Consider the following 17,513-nt stretch of genomic DNA (forward strand, 5'->3'; position numbering starts at 1 on the left):
ACAATTCTATTAATTGCTCCATGAATGCTGCTGATCTGAAAGTCAGTAACAGCAGGAGGATCAAAGATCTTTGCTATGATATGGCGCACCTCCAAATCATCGTTGTCTTGAGAGGATGACTTTCAGCTGATCTTAAGGTGTGATGAGATTATTCACCCACGGTTAATTTATGAAGTAAGCCGAAACTATAAAGTTACCCCGAGTGCAAATAACTGGGCAGAGGACTGATCATGCCAGCTGATTTCTGACAGATGGAATCACCACATTTATTTGTCATACTGCTTCATTTCTGATATTAGAACCATCACCACAAAGTATTTATAGAAAATTAACAGGACATCATATGACTTAGGATACACAGTTAGACAACATGGCAACAACACAGAGAAGTCTAACATATTGCCTTGGGCTCAATGAAGTTGAGAAAACTTATTTAAAAGTTCAGCAAAAAAGGGGGAGAAAAAGGATATCTTACTTGCTAGGTGCTCGATCTTGCAAATTAGTTAATGCAGCAAAGTTGTTTCGTACAGTTCGCAGACTGGCCAAGACCTACAACAAGAAAGGATTCTTGAAACTTCTTGAGCTAAGGCCATTTGAAATACACTTGAATATGGTTTGTTAAGAGAAAACTTGATATTGCTTGCAACTTAGTTTCATATACCACTAAAGAATCTCCCAACACTTAGTGAAGTTTGTAGGTATCCACACGAAATCCAGAGAGGCCAGACTGCAGGGACTTTCCAGAAATCTCTCCACATTGTCTATGCATATGGTGACAGTAGCAGCAGTTTCCATAGTATTTCTGGGTTCCTTAGTCACCAAGACAATATTCCAGGCGATACACAGATAACATGATTGCATTTTATGCACATTTCAAATAGTATAATATAAAATGCTAATAAATCTCACTTTAGAGATAAAAAATTCCCTACTCCCAAATCTCTTCAAAAATTGATGAAGAATCTCATAATTTTAAGCTGGCAAGTGAAGTGAATTTTAAACTGTTTTTCTACCTTTGCCACATGGTTACTCTAGCCAGTAAGCAGACATCGTTTTCTTTTGTTAAGGTTATCTGAATTGTGCATTGTAAGAAGCTCTCAGGGATGCATTTCTTATGTAAAATGCTGCCGCCCTGTACATGCACAATGCTTGGCACACAGAAGATGCTCAATAAAAATTTGTTGACTAAATGAATACATAGACACGACATGCCCACACACATGACAAGGCAGGACTAATAGGTGTCACTATCTCTAACAGTCGCTTTTTCTAATTCCAGCTGGAACTAGAAAGTAGCCAACAGACTGGAAGTGAGCCTAGGAGAAGGTTCCTAGAGCCTTATCTCCTTCTTCCCTCCTCTCTTTCTCCCGAAATGGGCAAGTTTCCCCAGGGTCAAACCCATATTAGATGGGATTATAGGTGATTTGGGTGACAGCTAGAGTGCTAAGTTTATGTAAAACACAGATTCCAAATGTCTGAGTAGGTATTACGTAACAACCCAGACTGTCTGGCTCTGTTATGTAGTAAATGTGTGAACTTGGACTAGATATGCAACCTCTTTGTACCTCAGCTTCCTAACCTGGAAAACTGGGATAGTGATACCTACCTCGTAGAATTGTTGTGAGGAGTATATGGAATGACAGGTTTGGTTGCCAAGAACAGTGCCTGGCAAATAGAAAGCATTCGGCCAATATCAGCCCACGAGGGCGGCGTTACCTTTGACTTAATGACTTGGCATGCACATGGGAAATTTACTTAATGCCTAGCATTGGTAATTCAAGAGTCTCCAAATTTTTAATTGCTTCAAAGTTTCCAGAGCTGTTTTCAGAAATGTTTCATCTGGCACAGACCTAGACTAAAATCAGTCTAATTTTTTTTCCAAGACAAAAATGTCCCAGACTCTGTTTTGTTGTTGTTGTTGATGAAATTGACATTCATTTGTGTAAGTCAATGGAGAGCTGTGTACGCCTTGGGACAGTGACTTAGAGAATTTTCCCCTAAAGGAGTTAATGCTGCTTCCTAAGAAGCCAACCGCGATTAACTCAGTCACTGGAAAAACCTGGCTCATTATCTCATATAAACAACCCACGGCTCTGAAAGGTCACGCTGCCTATGATGGAGTATTCAAATAGCCGACTGCTGACATCAGACCACGATGTCTTTCATTAGGCATGAAATCTTGAATGATGCCCAAGTAAATCGGATAAATGATCCACTGTCATTAAGTCATGCAGGCTTAATTTATGTTTTAAGAAGTCAATATCAAACATACTAATGAAGACTTTAAGATAAAATCATTGCACCAGCAATGATCGATTAGATCCCCTTCCTAGGCAAAATTTTTAACCCCAGAATTCTGAGATTTTTATTCAAATACATAATAGTTAAGTTCATTGCAGTTGACAGCTGGGTAAATAGACATAGAACTGCAGGCAACTTATTTTCTATGATCATTTGAAGGGAAACATCAGTCATGAAAAGAAAAATTAGTTCATCAAAGAAAAAATTTCTGTAGAGGAGTTTTTGCCTCTATTATAATAAACTTCTAATTTAATAATTAATTTAATATTTTGTCTTGGTTTTTAGTTTAAAATTATTTATCTTTGTATAACTTATATCTTCACATGCTTCAGAATTTAAACAAAAGAGTATAAAGCAAAAAGTCTCCCCTTCAATGATTAAGATAAAAATCAAATTTATTGTTACTTCTGAAAAGACGCAATAGAAACAGATTAACTTTGGGGAGGGACACTCAGGGGACATGAAAATACTGATAACTGTTCTATTTCTTAAACTGTTCATTTTAGTATTATTCTTTATATTTTACACAATTACCAGCTATAGTCTCTTATATATATGAAATACTTCAAAATAAAAAGTAAAAAAAGAAATCTGTCTTCCAGTCTCTCCTTCAGACAATCAGCTGCCTGGCCACTAGCAATCAACTTTTAGGTTTTCTATCTTAAAGTTGTTTTTTTATAAACACCGTTGCAATAAATAATCTTGTAGAGAAATTATTTCCTAGGCATGCCAGTATTAGATTATTTATTGTGTGTGTGTGGGGGGGGTTTTCTTTTGCAGTAGGACAAACAGTATTTTATAAATTTTATGTTTGGTGTTAACTATTATCTTCTACAGTATGACATGTATGCTATTGGCAGAAGTGTAAATAACATTTCTAGACAAATCTTATAAGGGGGTGTTGTCTTGGGCCTCGCTGATTGACTCTTGGTGTCGTCATCACTGTTATCACTGTGTTAGTCTTTTAAGCTTTCACTTTGCATTGCAGGGCACAAAGAGGGCGCATTTGTTACTGTAGGCTGTGGGGAGAACTATACACAGTTTTACTGAAGCCCCTAAGTTAAAGTTCCATTGTTCTTTGCTTTTGTTCAGGGCAGCCCTCACTTCCCCTGAATTCGACTCTTTAAGAACTGTAGTCAAAGCTTTACTGCTCCTTTCACAATTGTCCTTACTCCTTAATGCTTGCTAACCAAAAAGGACCCTGAGGTTTCTTCCACAGAGCTCAATGGTTAGAAAATTAAGGTCATTTCTTTCTCTTCTGCCCCACCAAGCAAAAGTATAGCCAGTCAATGTCAAAAATACATTGGGAATGATGAGAAATATATCTTCCTTAGGAAGGAAATACTGGTAGTTTTACAGAAAAATTTTAGACAAAGATGGTTCATATATTAGCCCATGGGGAAAGATTCAATGTTATTTACGTATACTACTCTCGGATCTTCTTAGGTGCTTCTAAACATTTATTAAACAATAAGAATCACTGAAAATAGCAGGAAAATGCGGTTATCATTTAACACTTAAATAGCTGAACATCATAGCCTAAAAAAAAAAGAGGAAAATAAATGGTTTCGAGGATTGTTTTTCATAACCATATACACTTGCTACCACTAGATGGCGGTAAAACACAGACCATGAGGTTGAGGTGCCGCTGGCGGCGGAGGAAGCGGCGACCCGCTCTGGGAGAGATTCATTACTTCGCTTTTATCTCCGGAAAAAGCTGGAGTCAAGTTATGCTTATTTACAAAATAGAAAGGTCATTTTTATGAAAAGAAAACCTCTTTCCAAGTTATGTTTTGTCTAAACCCAATGAAATTGCTGGTTTGTACACCAGAAAAGGTTGATAGACAATTTTATATGGTTCGCTCTTAAAAAGAACTTAGATGTCCAGAAGATAGTAGTTGTAATTTAAGTTAATTAAGGCTAAAGAAAAGCTAAAAATTTAGCACCGACTGAAACGAGGTGACTGTCTTCTTTCATAGCCTGGCAGGGAGGGCCTAGCACAGTCTGCAAGCTTGGGGATGGCGATAAAGCCACAAGATCGTTGCTGCTGGGTGAGGTGGCTGAGGGACAGGCAGGAATATGAGAATATTGGTTATATTTTATTACCAGCTAAATGGTAATATCTTATAGTATTAATAACTACTGCATTTTTATCCTAGAAGCATCCCAGGTGCTGTATTTTGGTTAGAGTAAAGGTAAAGAGATGTAGTTGTTGTTCCTATCCCGTAATTTTTTTTTTTTTTTTTTTTTTTGAGACCGAGTTTTGCTCTTGCTGCCCGCCCAGTATGGAGTGCAATGGCGCGATCTCGGCTCACCGCAACCTCTGCCTCCTGGGTTCAAGTTATTCTCCTGCCTCTGTATTTTCAAATCAGGGATATCTCCTTAGGCTGAATGATGGGAGGGTTTCTCCAGGGATCCAGCATAATGCTTGGGAGGGTTTCTCCAGGGATCCAGCATAATGCTTGGGAGGGTTTCTCCAGGGAACCAGCATAATGCTTGGGAGGGTTTCTCCAGGGATCCAGCATAATGCTTGGGTTTTCCTGTTTTCTCTCTCATCAGAGTCTACTTCATGTAACATTACACACTTCTACATGGGAGTTCTAGTCAACTTAGAGTTTTACTACAGGGTAGTTGTGTCACAAATCCTGGGATCACTGAGCCCGGAGGCGGCTGACAGCAGAGAAGAGTTTCCTACAGTTTATCAGCATTGTGCCTCCTTAGTGCTCCTTGGCCCCCAAGAACTCTTGCCAAGAAAAAAGGTCAGTTGCTGAGTGCACTCCAGTGGGACCCCTCTCCAGCCTTCGTGCTAAGGAAACAGCCACACCAAAAGATTTCAACACAAACACAAGAGAATACTTTAACAATTGAAATTAAAAAAAATATTTAAAGCTGTCACTTTTTCTGAGGACCAAAGGGATTCTGAGCCTATAGGGGAATGCATAAGAAATCAGAGGTGGAAAAGAGTTTAGGTTAAACACCAGCAAGAATTTCTAGCCCTGACAGTGTTTTAGACAATGGGATAAACTATGGAGAGATACTGTAGGATCCTTTCTGAAAATTACTATCCAAGATGTTTCAGGCTTTAGCCTGGCCAAAAAAGTGCAATGTATCTTTGCACAGCTTCCTAAATTCTCTAATTTAGGATTTTACTCTTTTCACGTCAAAGGAAACCATGATTTGGAAAGACCAGGGAGGGATCCTTTTGTGTTTTGGAGATGGACTCAGGCATAAAGAAATGAGTTCTCAAGAGGAGCCAGAAGATGAGATGGGTTTGGGAGAGGATCTTTGAACACTTTAGACATGTGAGGGCCATTTTTAGGAGCCATGGGACAGAAAATATGCACAGAAAAATAAATCTAAAGGGATATAAAATAAAATGTCAGTAGCAGTTATTTTGGGGTTTGGAATTTTGGAAAATTTTCCTTTTTCTTATTATTTTTCTAAACCTTTTATGCAAAAAGTTTTTGTTTTGTCTTTTTGAGAAGCATAGCTTTTTCACTGGAATTTAGTGTGAAATTCCAATTTTCAAAGCATGCTGGGAAAAGAGGGTAATTCTTTGGCCTACTTGGCTAAATATTTTTCTGAGTGACTTTTCTAAAATCCATTGTTTTCTGTCCTTTGGTGAAAGCAATTATGGTATATCAGGACAAATTGGATTGGTATCACTTCAAGTGACATAAGTATCTTATGTTTTTAGTTTTAAATAGTTAATGCTAAAATAGCACTTACCATTAAGTGCTAAGTGCTCTACTTTGTATTAAAGAAAATTTGAGGAGTTAGTGATTGTGTCAGCAAAATATGCCAATCATGTCCAACAGGGTTTAAGAGGAGGCCATTCAAACATACTCACTGGGACTTCTCTCTTAACCTCTCCCCATAGATGCTCTACCAGTGGTGAAACTCTTCAGGGCTTAACAGTTTTTTGTTTTGTTTTGTTTTTAATTCTAGTGGGGCTTTCCAGGTCTTAGACTCCAGTAAAAGGCCATTTGTGAAAACCATGATGAAGCCACTTAAAAAAAAATCGGCAGCCTCTTGAGTAATGACCACTCTCTACAAGGTGTTATCAGTCACTTAGCTAAGCATAAGCAAAGTCTTAATATATTATGGGATTATTTTTAGGCATCAGATATGCCTATAAATAATAGAGTTGATTTATATTCAAAGTTCTAATTTCAAGTATATTAAGTACACATCTTTTTTATTTAAATAGCTTACTAACATGGACTAAATTATATATATGTGTGTATTTCCCAATATCTTGAAATTCTATTAGTTTTTTTTTTTTTGGAGATTATAGGTACACTACAGAAAATATCTAATCAGGTAAAAGACTAGATTTCCTTGGAATTTAAGAGCACTGATGGCAGGGTTCAAGTCCAATTTACTAATCTATTTGTTGCAGCTTAATAAATATTACTTGATGTAAAAGACCATATGTCATACACAGACCTTTTTTCATTTTTTATTAAATATTTATATATATTTTTTATTATAATAATACCTAGATCATTTGGTTAGAAACAAGAATAGCTACTTGAATGAACTCAAATTGGAATGATTGGTTCTATGTTTGAAGATGTTACTTACATTGTTATGCCATATTTTGTCTGTTCACCTCTCTCTCAGGTCTTAGATATAGAATTATAAGTTTTCTTTGTTTCTTTTTTTTTTTTTTCTTGACAGAGTCTTGCTCTGTCACCCAGGCTGGAGTGCAATGGCATGATCTTGGCTCACTGCAACCTCCACCTCCCGGGTTCAAGCAATTCTCCTGCCTCAGCCTCCCAAGTAGCTGGGATTACAGGCACCCGTCACCATGCCTGGCTAATTTTTTGTATTTTTAGTAGAGACAGGGTTTCATCATGTTGGTCAGGCTGTTCTCGAACTCCTGACCTCAGGTGATCCACCCACCTCAGCCTCCCAAAGTGCTGGGATTACAGGTGCAAGCCACCGCACCCGGCCATAAGTTTTCAATAGTAATCAATTAAAAACTCTAAGCTTTATAAGATTTTGCTATCACATGATATTATTAAATCATACAAGTGTAAATTTTTTGGACACAGAAATACAGGTACTAGAAAGAATTCATAATCTCCAGCAAAACCTTCAGCAAACAAGATATTAACCATCTGAAAAGGATGGTGATTGTATTTTATTTTTAATTGCCTGCATTAATTTAAAAAGTTACTATTATACATTATGTTACTTAGGAATTGATTATATTATAGGTCTAAGTTACAGTAATAAAAGTTTGGAAAGTTTTAAAAAGTAGAACTATACATAATCCTACTATCTAAACCCTATTATCCGTTTAGAAAAATAATACTTATGACATTTTAGAAAGAACATTTTCAGCTCTATACATTTAAACCAATGACAATTAAAGTTTTTATAATATTATATTTTCAAACAATTGTGCCTAGCATTTTATAAGTGTGGTATTATTTCAGTGTCTTAGCAAGGGTACTTGGAACTGTTATTTATTTTATTTAACAGAGGAAGAGACCAGGCTTGGAAAAGTTCAGTGACTCGCTCAAGTCCATTTAGTTGGCAAGAGGAGGTGAAAGGGTTTTAACTAGATCTGACAGTCTTTCATCCAGCTCAGTCCCCTAACTCTACCAGCTGAAAAAAAAGAGGACCCAGAAAATTTAAGTGAGTTGTCCAAGGTGCAAGAGCACCTTGATGTACGACATAGGCCTGATTATAATTTTTACAACCTCTCAGGATTACTTGCATTTCAATATTTAACATTTCTTACCCGTCAGTGTTTGTTTTAAACCTGCTTCATGCCCCAGGTTAAATCAGTTTTATCTCATTCTGCCCTTAGTTGTCTATACCAGAGACTCTCAACTTCTCCTGCACACTGGAAAAATACTGAGGCCTTTAACAAATACAGATGCTTGGATCAGATCTCCAAATTTTTGGATTTAATTGACCAGGGCTGCAGCCTGGGCACTGGGATAAGAGGTCTCTAGGTTTATCTAACATGCAGGTAGGGTTGAGAAGTATTGGTCTATACATAGAACATCTGGTCATCAACTCTTTCATATATATATTCCCAAACATTTTAGATCATGTTATCACCTGCTTGCACATATGTCATGTAGTTAAAGTATTTTCATGATTTTTATGCCTAGAAGGAACAAATAAACATCAACACATCACTCAGCTAAATCTCTGCACAAATTATGTAAAAAAGAGATAAATAAGATATCGAGTTGAATTGGAATACTGAATTTCAAGCACTGATCATGTACCTAATTATACTAAACATAACTTAAGCCACGATACAGCCTTCTGCTTCTAGTGCTTATGTCAGTGTGGACCCAATTAAGTATATCCCTTAGCTAATTTATTATTTGAAGCAAAGACACTCTTTGGTTCTATGGGTTTATAGGAAACAGATTAATATAGCCAAAGTCACTTTCTCTAGCATTGCTTTTGAATTGCTTGAATGAACCAAGAATTTGTGTTTATACCTGTGCTTGATTTAAAATTAAATTAAATTAATAGCCCAAACTAATCCCCCAAATTAAATTTTTACATCTGTGAGAAACCTGCCCATTCACCAAGCTGTGCTTACCTGAGCAAATGGAGTCACAATCAAGTCATCTCCGTGTCTGAAAAATAAACCAAATCCCACATTAGAAATCACCAATAACTCTGTGCTCAGTGTCGATCAATATTAAATGGCAAGTTCCACTTTCATGAGTTCCCATAGAGAATTACAGTGATTCCATCCTTATTCTTCAGCACATGTTCTTCCCAGCAACTGGGTTAAAAATATGTCTTCTGGGATGTTAACAATTGTCCAACTCCCTGGGTAAAAAGAGGGGCTTCTTGATCATCAGCCAGGGTCACTGTTGCTTTTTAGGCACACAGGATATGCAATAGTAGAAATGGTGTTCCAGCAGTGGGGCCTGAGATTTACTTTTGGCCTCTTACTGTAGATATTAGTAAGGGGTGCTGTGGAAGGAACCAGCAACTGCAGTGACTTCAGTGAGAGAACCCTTGACCATCTAATATTTGAAGGTGATTAGCATGGAGTGTTCCACATCATCCCGTGTTAAGTCTTGGACAGGCTAGGAACTGTAGATGACATGGGACTGCATCATACACTAATAAAAACCCAGTGAAATGTTCAACTGACTCACATCCCAGCCACTGTAGTTACTGGGGAATGTTACTCCGTGTGTGCTGTTGCTGCAGCAACCCCAGCTACACCGTGCCTGGGGTATGGGAGCAAGGTGTCAGCATGACGTGTCTTGGAGGGACAGGGAAGGGCAAGGAAAGTTGTGCAACATTCCAGTTAGAGGAAAGTGAGAAACTGGGGCTCAGGGTTCTTTTGTGGTATTTCTTAGCATGAATAATTTGAGATAAGGATTTCCAGAGTCACCATCAGCTATTTCTTGATCTAGCTAGATAAAATTCTTAAATCAAAAGTGAATGCTGTTATTCAACACAGGCAGCTTCCTGGACATGGCCCTGAGAACAGTGCAAATAAACTTTTCGCTCACTCATGAACAATCTGAAAACGACCCGAGTGACCCAAAACAACACCCATGAAACATGCTGGGGCACAGGGAGCATATGGATGATGTTACTGAATAAATTGTTACCAATAGCTAGAATAGGTGCTGTGGTCATCATCAAACCATGTGGAGATCTTGAAAATAAAAATGTGGGAAATAAAAGCAGAAGGAAAAAACAATGTAAAGGAAGCATGTGTTATTTTACACCCCCTTAGCTCCAGAATCATGTTTTTCAAGGGGCACCTGCTCTTCGTAGAGATTATTCATAGAACTCTAGAACTCTAAGAAGGTAGGACATTGGGTTTTAAGGTCATTTTATAGAGGAGGCAACTGAGGTTCAGAGAGGGCATAAGGTCTGAAAGCTAATAAGTGGTAGAGGCAGGATGTCAATTGAAAAACGTATTTTCCCATGTTGATGTTTAATTGCCATTGTAACAATATTAAGAGGTGGGGGCCTGTGAGAAGTATTTAGGTCATGAGGGCTTCACACTCATGAATGAATTAATGCTGTTATGGTGGGAGTGGGTTAGTTATCGTAAGAGTGGGTTGTTATAAAGTGAGCCCAGCCCCTCATGCTTTCTCTTTTGTATGTGCTCACTTGCCCTTCCATTTTTCCATCATTTGGAATGATGCATCCCAAATATCCTAATCAGATGCTGATGCCATGTCCTTGGACTACCCAGCCTCTAGAACTGTAAGATATAAACTTCTTTTCTATATAAATTACCCTGTCTGTGCTTTTCTGTTATAGTAACAGAAACTGGACTAAGATAGTGTTCTTCTGTCATCAATAAATAATTTACATAATTTACCTTGACTCTGAAAAAAAAAAGGTCTTCTGAGGTCAAGCCCAGAAAGGCTCTTTCCTAGAACAATGGCCCAGGGTAGGAGCAGGCCTGGTGCACTGAAGTGGCGAGGAGGCCATTGAGCCCCAGGGAGCCAGCAGAGAGAGATGAAGCCAAGGAGGCAGAGCAGCTGCCTAGATGAGAAAGAAGCAGATACAGAGCTGCAAAGAGAAGCTCGGTGATTCTAGAGAATGCCATGCAAGGCAGGAAATTCAGAATCATGGGTGGTAATGAGCCAGGCAGCAGATCACGGAGCCCTTGTATGACATGTACAAGAACATGGATTTTACTCTCTGATGGAAGTTTGGGTTGGAATTTCAGCTCTGTCACATACTAGGTGTGTGAAATTGTGCAAGTCATTAAACTTCACTTTCTCTTGGCCTCTTCATCTGTAAAATGGAGATAATAGCGCATACATACAGTGATGTTTTGGGATTCAATAAATTAATAAAGTTAAGAGCTGAAAAGTGTGCTTACCACACAGTAAATGTTCAATAAACATTTCTATAATAATAATTAGCAGCAGTAGTAAAACCTTTTAAATCATAATGATTTTTGCTTTCCTACGCAGTCAGGAAATTGCAAAGACTCAGAAAACTGATACTTCGCTAAGAAGGACTCTCGAGACCCTGTGACAGGTCTATAAAAGATTGAGGGCTTTAAAGGGACAAAAATGGAAGCAGGGAGACCAGTGTAGAGAATAGAAGAGATGAGTACCTAAACTAAATCAGTGGTAGCTGAGAGAGAGAGAGGCACCACGACAGCATTAAAAGCTCTGGGGCAAAGAAAAAGTTCTGGGGAAAAAAAAGATAGGAAAATTTCAAACATTTACCAAAGTAAAAAGAATGTTATCATAGCAAGTGTATTTTATATACAATCATCAACTGTTACAACAATGTTGCAAGGTAGGTGATATTACTCCCATTTTTCAGATGAGAAAATTGTAGCTCAAATTGATTAAGAGATTTAACACAAAGACACGCAGGTAGTAAGCTGCACAGCCATACCTGGAATGGTCCCCTTTTGTGGTATTCATCGGCTGATTCCTATGGAACAGCTTAAAAAGATTAAAAATAAATCTCTAGGAAAATGGCCCAATAAATGCAAATTTCAAAGTGATGCCAGGGTTGGCCAGCTACATTTCTTCCTTGGCCCATCATTCTGACTTTCCCTTCTGGCTGTGTCATATAGGTAAATATAGGGCTACAATTTCTCTTATGTACTTATTTTGAAACAGTAGCCTAACTCTCACAAAACAACTGAGAAATACTTACAGATACACCAGAGTTTAAAAAGCATGAAGACAAAATCCAGAGCTAAACACTTCAGCATTTGACAAATTTCTACACACATAAAAAGACACCTTTTGAGTTCATTTGAAGTCAAACACTCTTGTGAGTGGTGGACAAATCAGTAAACTGTGTAGTGTGTTAGAAATCCAAACACAAAAGACATTTTCAATAGGTGTATATACTACATATACTGCATTCAAGATAGTTCAATGGTTTCTGAGATTAAAAAATGTTATTAAAAATTCCATAATGGGAGGTATATTACACAAGGAGAAAAGACATGCCACCTATGCCGACTTGATTTGCCAGTCCGCTAAACTATTCATCTGCTTCAGTGCATGGCCAAGCTGAAGACATTGTATTGTAAAACGGATGAGAGGCAGTTCAGATAACCAAAATTAAAATAATATGAAATCTTGTTATTGTCCCAAGCTATAGTCTCTTCTTTCACTTTATTCTTTATAATTGCCCTACTATGAAGTTTTTTTTTTCAGAACTAAGTCATCTTGACAAGGCACATCATCAATCTGAAATGAATCCATGGAAATATGTCCCCTAATGTTTTACATAGATGACACTGGATTTGAATCTTTCAAAACTCAAAAGGGTTGCGTATTTATTAAAACATTTAATTTTTTCTTTGGTTGTATCTCCTTTATAAGTACTATAAGTAATATACTTTACAATATTTATGATAATTTACCAGTCTTGCTTTCTTCCCTATGAAAGTGTAAAGACAGTTATCATTTTAGTGAAGGAAATATATTACTTTTTAATAAATTGCCCAGAAATTGTTTCTGCCAAATATCTCAAGATGGTCTCATTTTAGTAACAGTAAAATGATTCCTAGCATTTCTGTGGCAGATGTCCTCGATAAAGGGTAGGTTATAGCCTATCCATTTATTTTCAAAAGTATGTCATGCTTAAATTATCTTTGAATATATACCTAACATATAATTTTAAAACCTTTGTCTAAGTCCTCAACTCAATATTAAAACAGATCTTTTCAGACATACTGTCACTAGTAGAATGAGGCAAGTAAAACATATTTTTATTTATGGTTAGAAGAAAATAAATATAATACAGACGTATCTTTGAATTGTGTCTTACACTTTGCTTATAATAATTTAAAAACAGATCTGGTAGTTAAGATTAACAGAAGATTCACTTTGTGAATATGATTTGGCTTAAAGTATGTGTGGGTTTTAATGAACTGAATGATCACATATGCTTAAAAAATGCTATGAAATAAAATGATTCTGAAATCTTGCACCTAAACAACTTTACCCACAGAAACTTTTAAAGTGCCTTGCCAGGTAAAGTGGGGCTGGGAGGGATTATAATACAATGTACTAAATTGGGGCTTCCTAGGCCTACTTGGCTGAATATTTTTCTGAGTCTCTTCTGAGATGGGAAGAGACTATTAGGGTCTCTATAAAGTGACTGAGAAGCTAGATTCAAAGTCACACAGTGAATATTGCCTGGACATTTGAAATTGTACCTCCTGGTAATGTGAATTTTGGGTGAGGATGATGCAATATTGTCTTTCATTTAAATAAAAACAATTATAACAACAACAACTCTTAACAAAAAACGGCTGTGATCTGTTTTAAGGAAAATACAGCTCTTTTAAAAAAAGAACTGGAGTGTTCATGGAGGACAGGCAGAGAAAGAATGAGGGATAGGAAGGCTCAGAAAAAAAGTCATTTTGACACTGCGTGTCTATATGTATGCATGTAGGTATGCACGCATGTATACATGTATGTATGTATGTATCTGAGTGATGAGACTGGTACCCAGGTAACAGTCACAGCAGAATGCAAGTGCAGAAACTTCTAGAACAGCCAGGATGAGCCATTGTAGGTCACTGTGGGAGTCAGTATCACATTGGTCTTAAGTTTCATGATGTCCAAGGAGGTGCCACATGCTCTGTCACCTTCCCTGGTTACCAGGAAGTGAACCAGAGTCATCTTCACTAGTCCCGGGGAACCTTGCCTCTCCCAAGGAGAGAGACTTCCCGAGTCCAGAGCCAGCGCTGTTGAAGGCAGGAGAACACAGGGCCCAGCAGTATACTATTGCCTTTTTTTTCTCACAAGAGAAGTGACAGTAGAGTCAGGAACTTCTATTCTCTATTCCCCCTCCCATCCTTCTTCTACTTCTGTATTATTTATCACGTTATTTTCTACCCTTTCTCTTTCTGTAATAAGAAAACAGAAACAAGCAAGAAACTGAAAGCAAGAAATCCAAATGCCCACACTCTTACGGAGACTTTGTTGAGATCCGTAAATGGTTCAAGTACTTAAAAATGAAAAAGCCTGTTGTCATCTTAAAAAAATAAGTTCAACCAACAGCAGCACCTGAAAATATAATTTCCTAAACAAGTTCATTTCATGATTGGTTGAAATCTTAAACACACTAGGTGGCGATCTTTCTCTGTTTTACTATTACTAAATCATAAGGAAAAGGAGATATAGTTAATTAGAAGAAAGTTTTTACTTTATGGAGCAAAGACCCCTAATCCTACAATATTTAAAGCATTAGTGGCCATGTAAGACCTACTGCTTTTGAATATCACACATTGCAAATTTTAGCATGACAAATGAATGCATGAACTAGCACTGTGAAGGAGTCACAGGCTGGGGCTTACATTTGGATCTAATCCTTTTTTTTTTTTTTTTCAATGGCATGGAGGTTTGCTAAGTTGCCCAGACTGGCCTTGAACTCCTGGGCTGAAGTGATCTTCCTGTCTCAGTCTACGGGGTGCCTAGGATTACAGGTGTGCACCACCGTGCTGGCCAAATGGAATCTTGTGCAAACTTTTTTCATCTTCTGTGCTTCACTCACTCTTACTAGAAAGATATTCTCCTCTGAAGTTTGTCAATAGGATTAGGAAATTGATAAACATATAGAAAATTAAAATAATATTTTTGAAATATATTTTAAAGTCCAAGATTTTGATAATTTTGAAATCTTAGTATTTTTCTTTCCTCAGACTAAAAACTATCATCCACCTATCAATTCACCCTTGACCACTTCTTTTAGAATTATAGAGAAACAAGTATGTTCTAATTTTTAAGTGAATATAAAAATATTTCTGGGAGCCTAGACTATTTGACAACACCCAAGGATTAGCTATAGGAGGACCACGTCTACTCACAACTCTCTAGATCCATCTTCATAAAAGTATGGACATATAAAACAAACAAACAAACATATAATATAACCTACTTGATCTTTATGTGTATGTGTATATGTATATATACATATGTGTACATATATACATATATACAGATATGTATCTATACACACATGTACATATATACATATACACACGTGTGCACACATGCACACATACATGTACATATATGCATATATGTACACACATACATGTACATATATGCATATATGTGTATATACACATGTACACATGCATATATGTATACATATATGTGTATGCAGATATACACATACACACATATGAAGTATATACATACATATACATACTTTGGGAGATATAGAACTTAAAGAACCATTCAAAGATAACTATTGATAACATTTTCCCACTGCATGTATGTGAGCACATGTATGCAATATAGTATGTGACTATTATGGACTACATACTTCCTTATAGAATTAGAATCATAGTGTATATTCAACTGTTTTTCTTGCTTTTAGCATTAAACATTAATGAACCATAAAAATTCTACATACCTTTATTCTTTTAAAATATTGTTAATGATTCCAATCTATATTCGGTAATCTCTAAAATTTTTCGAGTTATGTGAATCCAAATGTATTAAAATGTGAGCATTGATTCTATTTTTAAACAAATTAAAAAATAATCATATGGGTTTTTCAGACTAATTTCAGTTCATTTATCATTCATTCATTTTTAAAAAGCTACTTATTAAAGGAAACATGCTTATTTTAATTAAATATACATAAGACAAAGCTAAATATTAAAATGCTACATGAGAAACTGGGCTGCACAGGGAATTCATGGGAATGTTAAATATTTTATATTGGTACCCGCTTAAATTAAAATCATGAAACTAATTTCAGACAACAAAAATTCCGTAAAATGTGACTACCAAGAAAATTTTGCAAAACCAAATTATTTTTTCCATATAGTGTTTAAAAGAGATGATTTGTTTTTCCAAAAATAATGTTCACGCTGACAAATTATAAATTTAAGAATATAATGAATGATTTAAAATTACTTATAAAGGAGGCATTAGATGTTTTGATAAACTCTAAGTAATCTGTAAATAAAACAAAACCAAAAATACATAAAAACTGTTTCCTTGGTATTAGACATACTTGAGGATATGGATCCTCTGTATTGCTTGGCCTTTTAATTTGAAACTAGCTCCATTTAAGTCAAAATAAATTAAGCAGTACGTCTATTTATGAAACCCCAGGGAATAAATTTCCTAATATAATAAAGCCAACCTCAGTTACAAGTGAATGTGCTTTTCCTCTTTGAAGCTATTGCCACTTAGAATTAAAATAATCTATTTAACACAAAAACTTGTATTAAAAATGACAACTACCAAAACTTTCAATTTGGTGAGAATGTCCAGCAACCTTTTACTGAGAATCAAAGAAAATGTAAATTAATATATGAGTAACATTAAAGCTGTCTAGTACTGTGTGAGGTAATATCTTCCAAATTGAAACTTTTCAATGCCAAACTCAGGCCACGTGTTTGTATATCTGTATATGCAGCTTTTCTGGTGTTTTGATCTTTTTTTTTTTTTTTTTCTTCTGAGACGGAGTCTCACTCTGTCTCCCAGGCTGGAATGCAGTGGCTGCGATCTCGGCTCACTGCAAGCTCCGCCTCCTGGGTTCACACCATTCTCCTGCCTCAGCCTCTCCAGTAGCTGGGACTACAGGCGCCCCCCACTATGCCTGGCTAATTTTTTGTATTTTTAGTAGAGACAGGGTTTCACCGTGTTAGCCAGGATGGTCTCGATCTCCTGACCTCGTGATCCACCCGCCTCGGCCTCCCAAAGTTCTGGGATTACAGGCGTGAGCCACAGCGCCCGGCCCGTTTTGATCATTCTAAATATTTTGAAAAAATTTTAAAGAGATGTGGGGTCTCACTCTGTTGCCCAGGCTAGAGTGCAGTGGCACAATTCACAGCTGACTGCAGCCTCAAGCTCCTGGACTCAAGTGATCCTCTCACTTCAGCCTCCCAAGCAGTTGGAATTACAAGTGCAAACCACTATTTTTATTTCTTAAAGCAGGCTAGAATTTTTTTTTTTTTTTGAGATGGGAGTCTCATTTTGAGTTTTAACTCCCACAATTTCTACATGTCGTGAGAGGAGCCTGGTGGGAGATGATTGAATTATGGGGTCTGGTCTTTCCTGCGCTGTTCTCATAGTAGTGAATGAGTCCTATGAGATCTAATTTTTTAAAAAGAGGAGGTCCCCTGCTCAAGCTCCCTCTCTTTGCCTGTTGCCATCCACATAAGATGTGAATTGCTCCTCCTTGCCTTCCACCATGATTGTGAGGCCTCCCCAGCCACGTGGAACTCTGAGTCC

General features: G+C 37.0%; 1 protein-coding gene across 5 annotated transcripts in view; it reads right to left on the reverse strand.

Moving 5' to 3' along the window:
* PDE4D (phosphodiesterase 4D) overlaps window positions 1-17,513 on the reverse strand; it is a 1,540,268-nt gene that overhangs the window by 220,228 nt on the left and 1,302,527 nt on the right. For 4 of the 5 annotated variants that reach the window (XM_030797623.1, XM_003265960.3, XM_003265958.2 and 1 more), the window contains 2 exons: window positions 8,882-8,918; window positions 476-549 (listed from right to left, as the gene is read on the reverse strand). In XM_030797623.1, the coding sequence (XP_030653483.1) occupies window positions 476-549; window positions 8,882-8,918 (111 nt within the window). The remainder of the gene's footprint in view (window positions 1-475; window positions 550-8,881; window positions 8,919-17,513) is intronic. The other variant, XM_030797624.1, reaches the window with a different exon arrangement.

Source organism: Nomascus leucogenys, chromosome 18, assembly GCF_006542625.1.
Source record: "Nomascus leucogenys isolate Asia chromosome 18, Asia_NLE_v1, whole genome shotgun sequence".
Lineage (NCBI taxonomy): Eukaryota > Metazoa > Chordata > Mammalia > Primates > Hylobatidae > Nomascus > Nomascus leucogenys.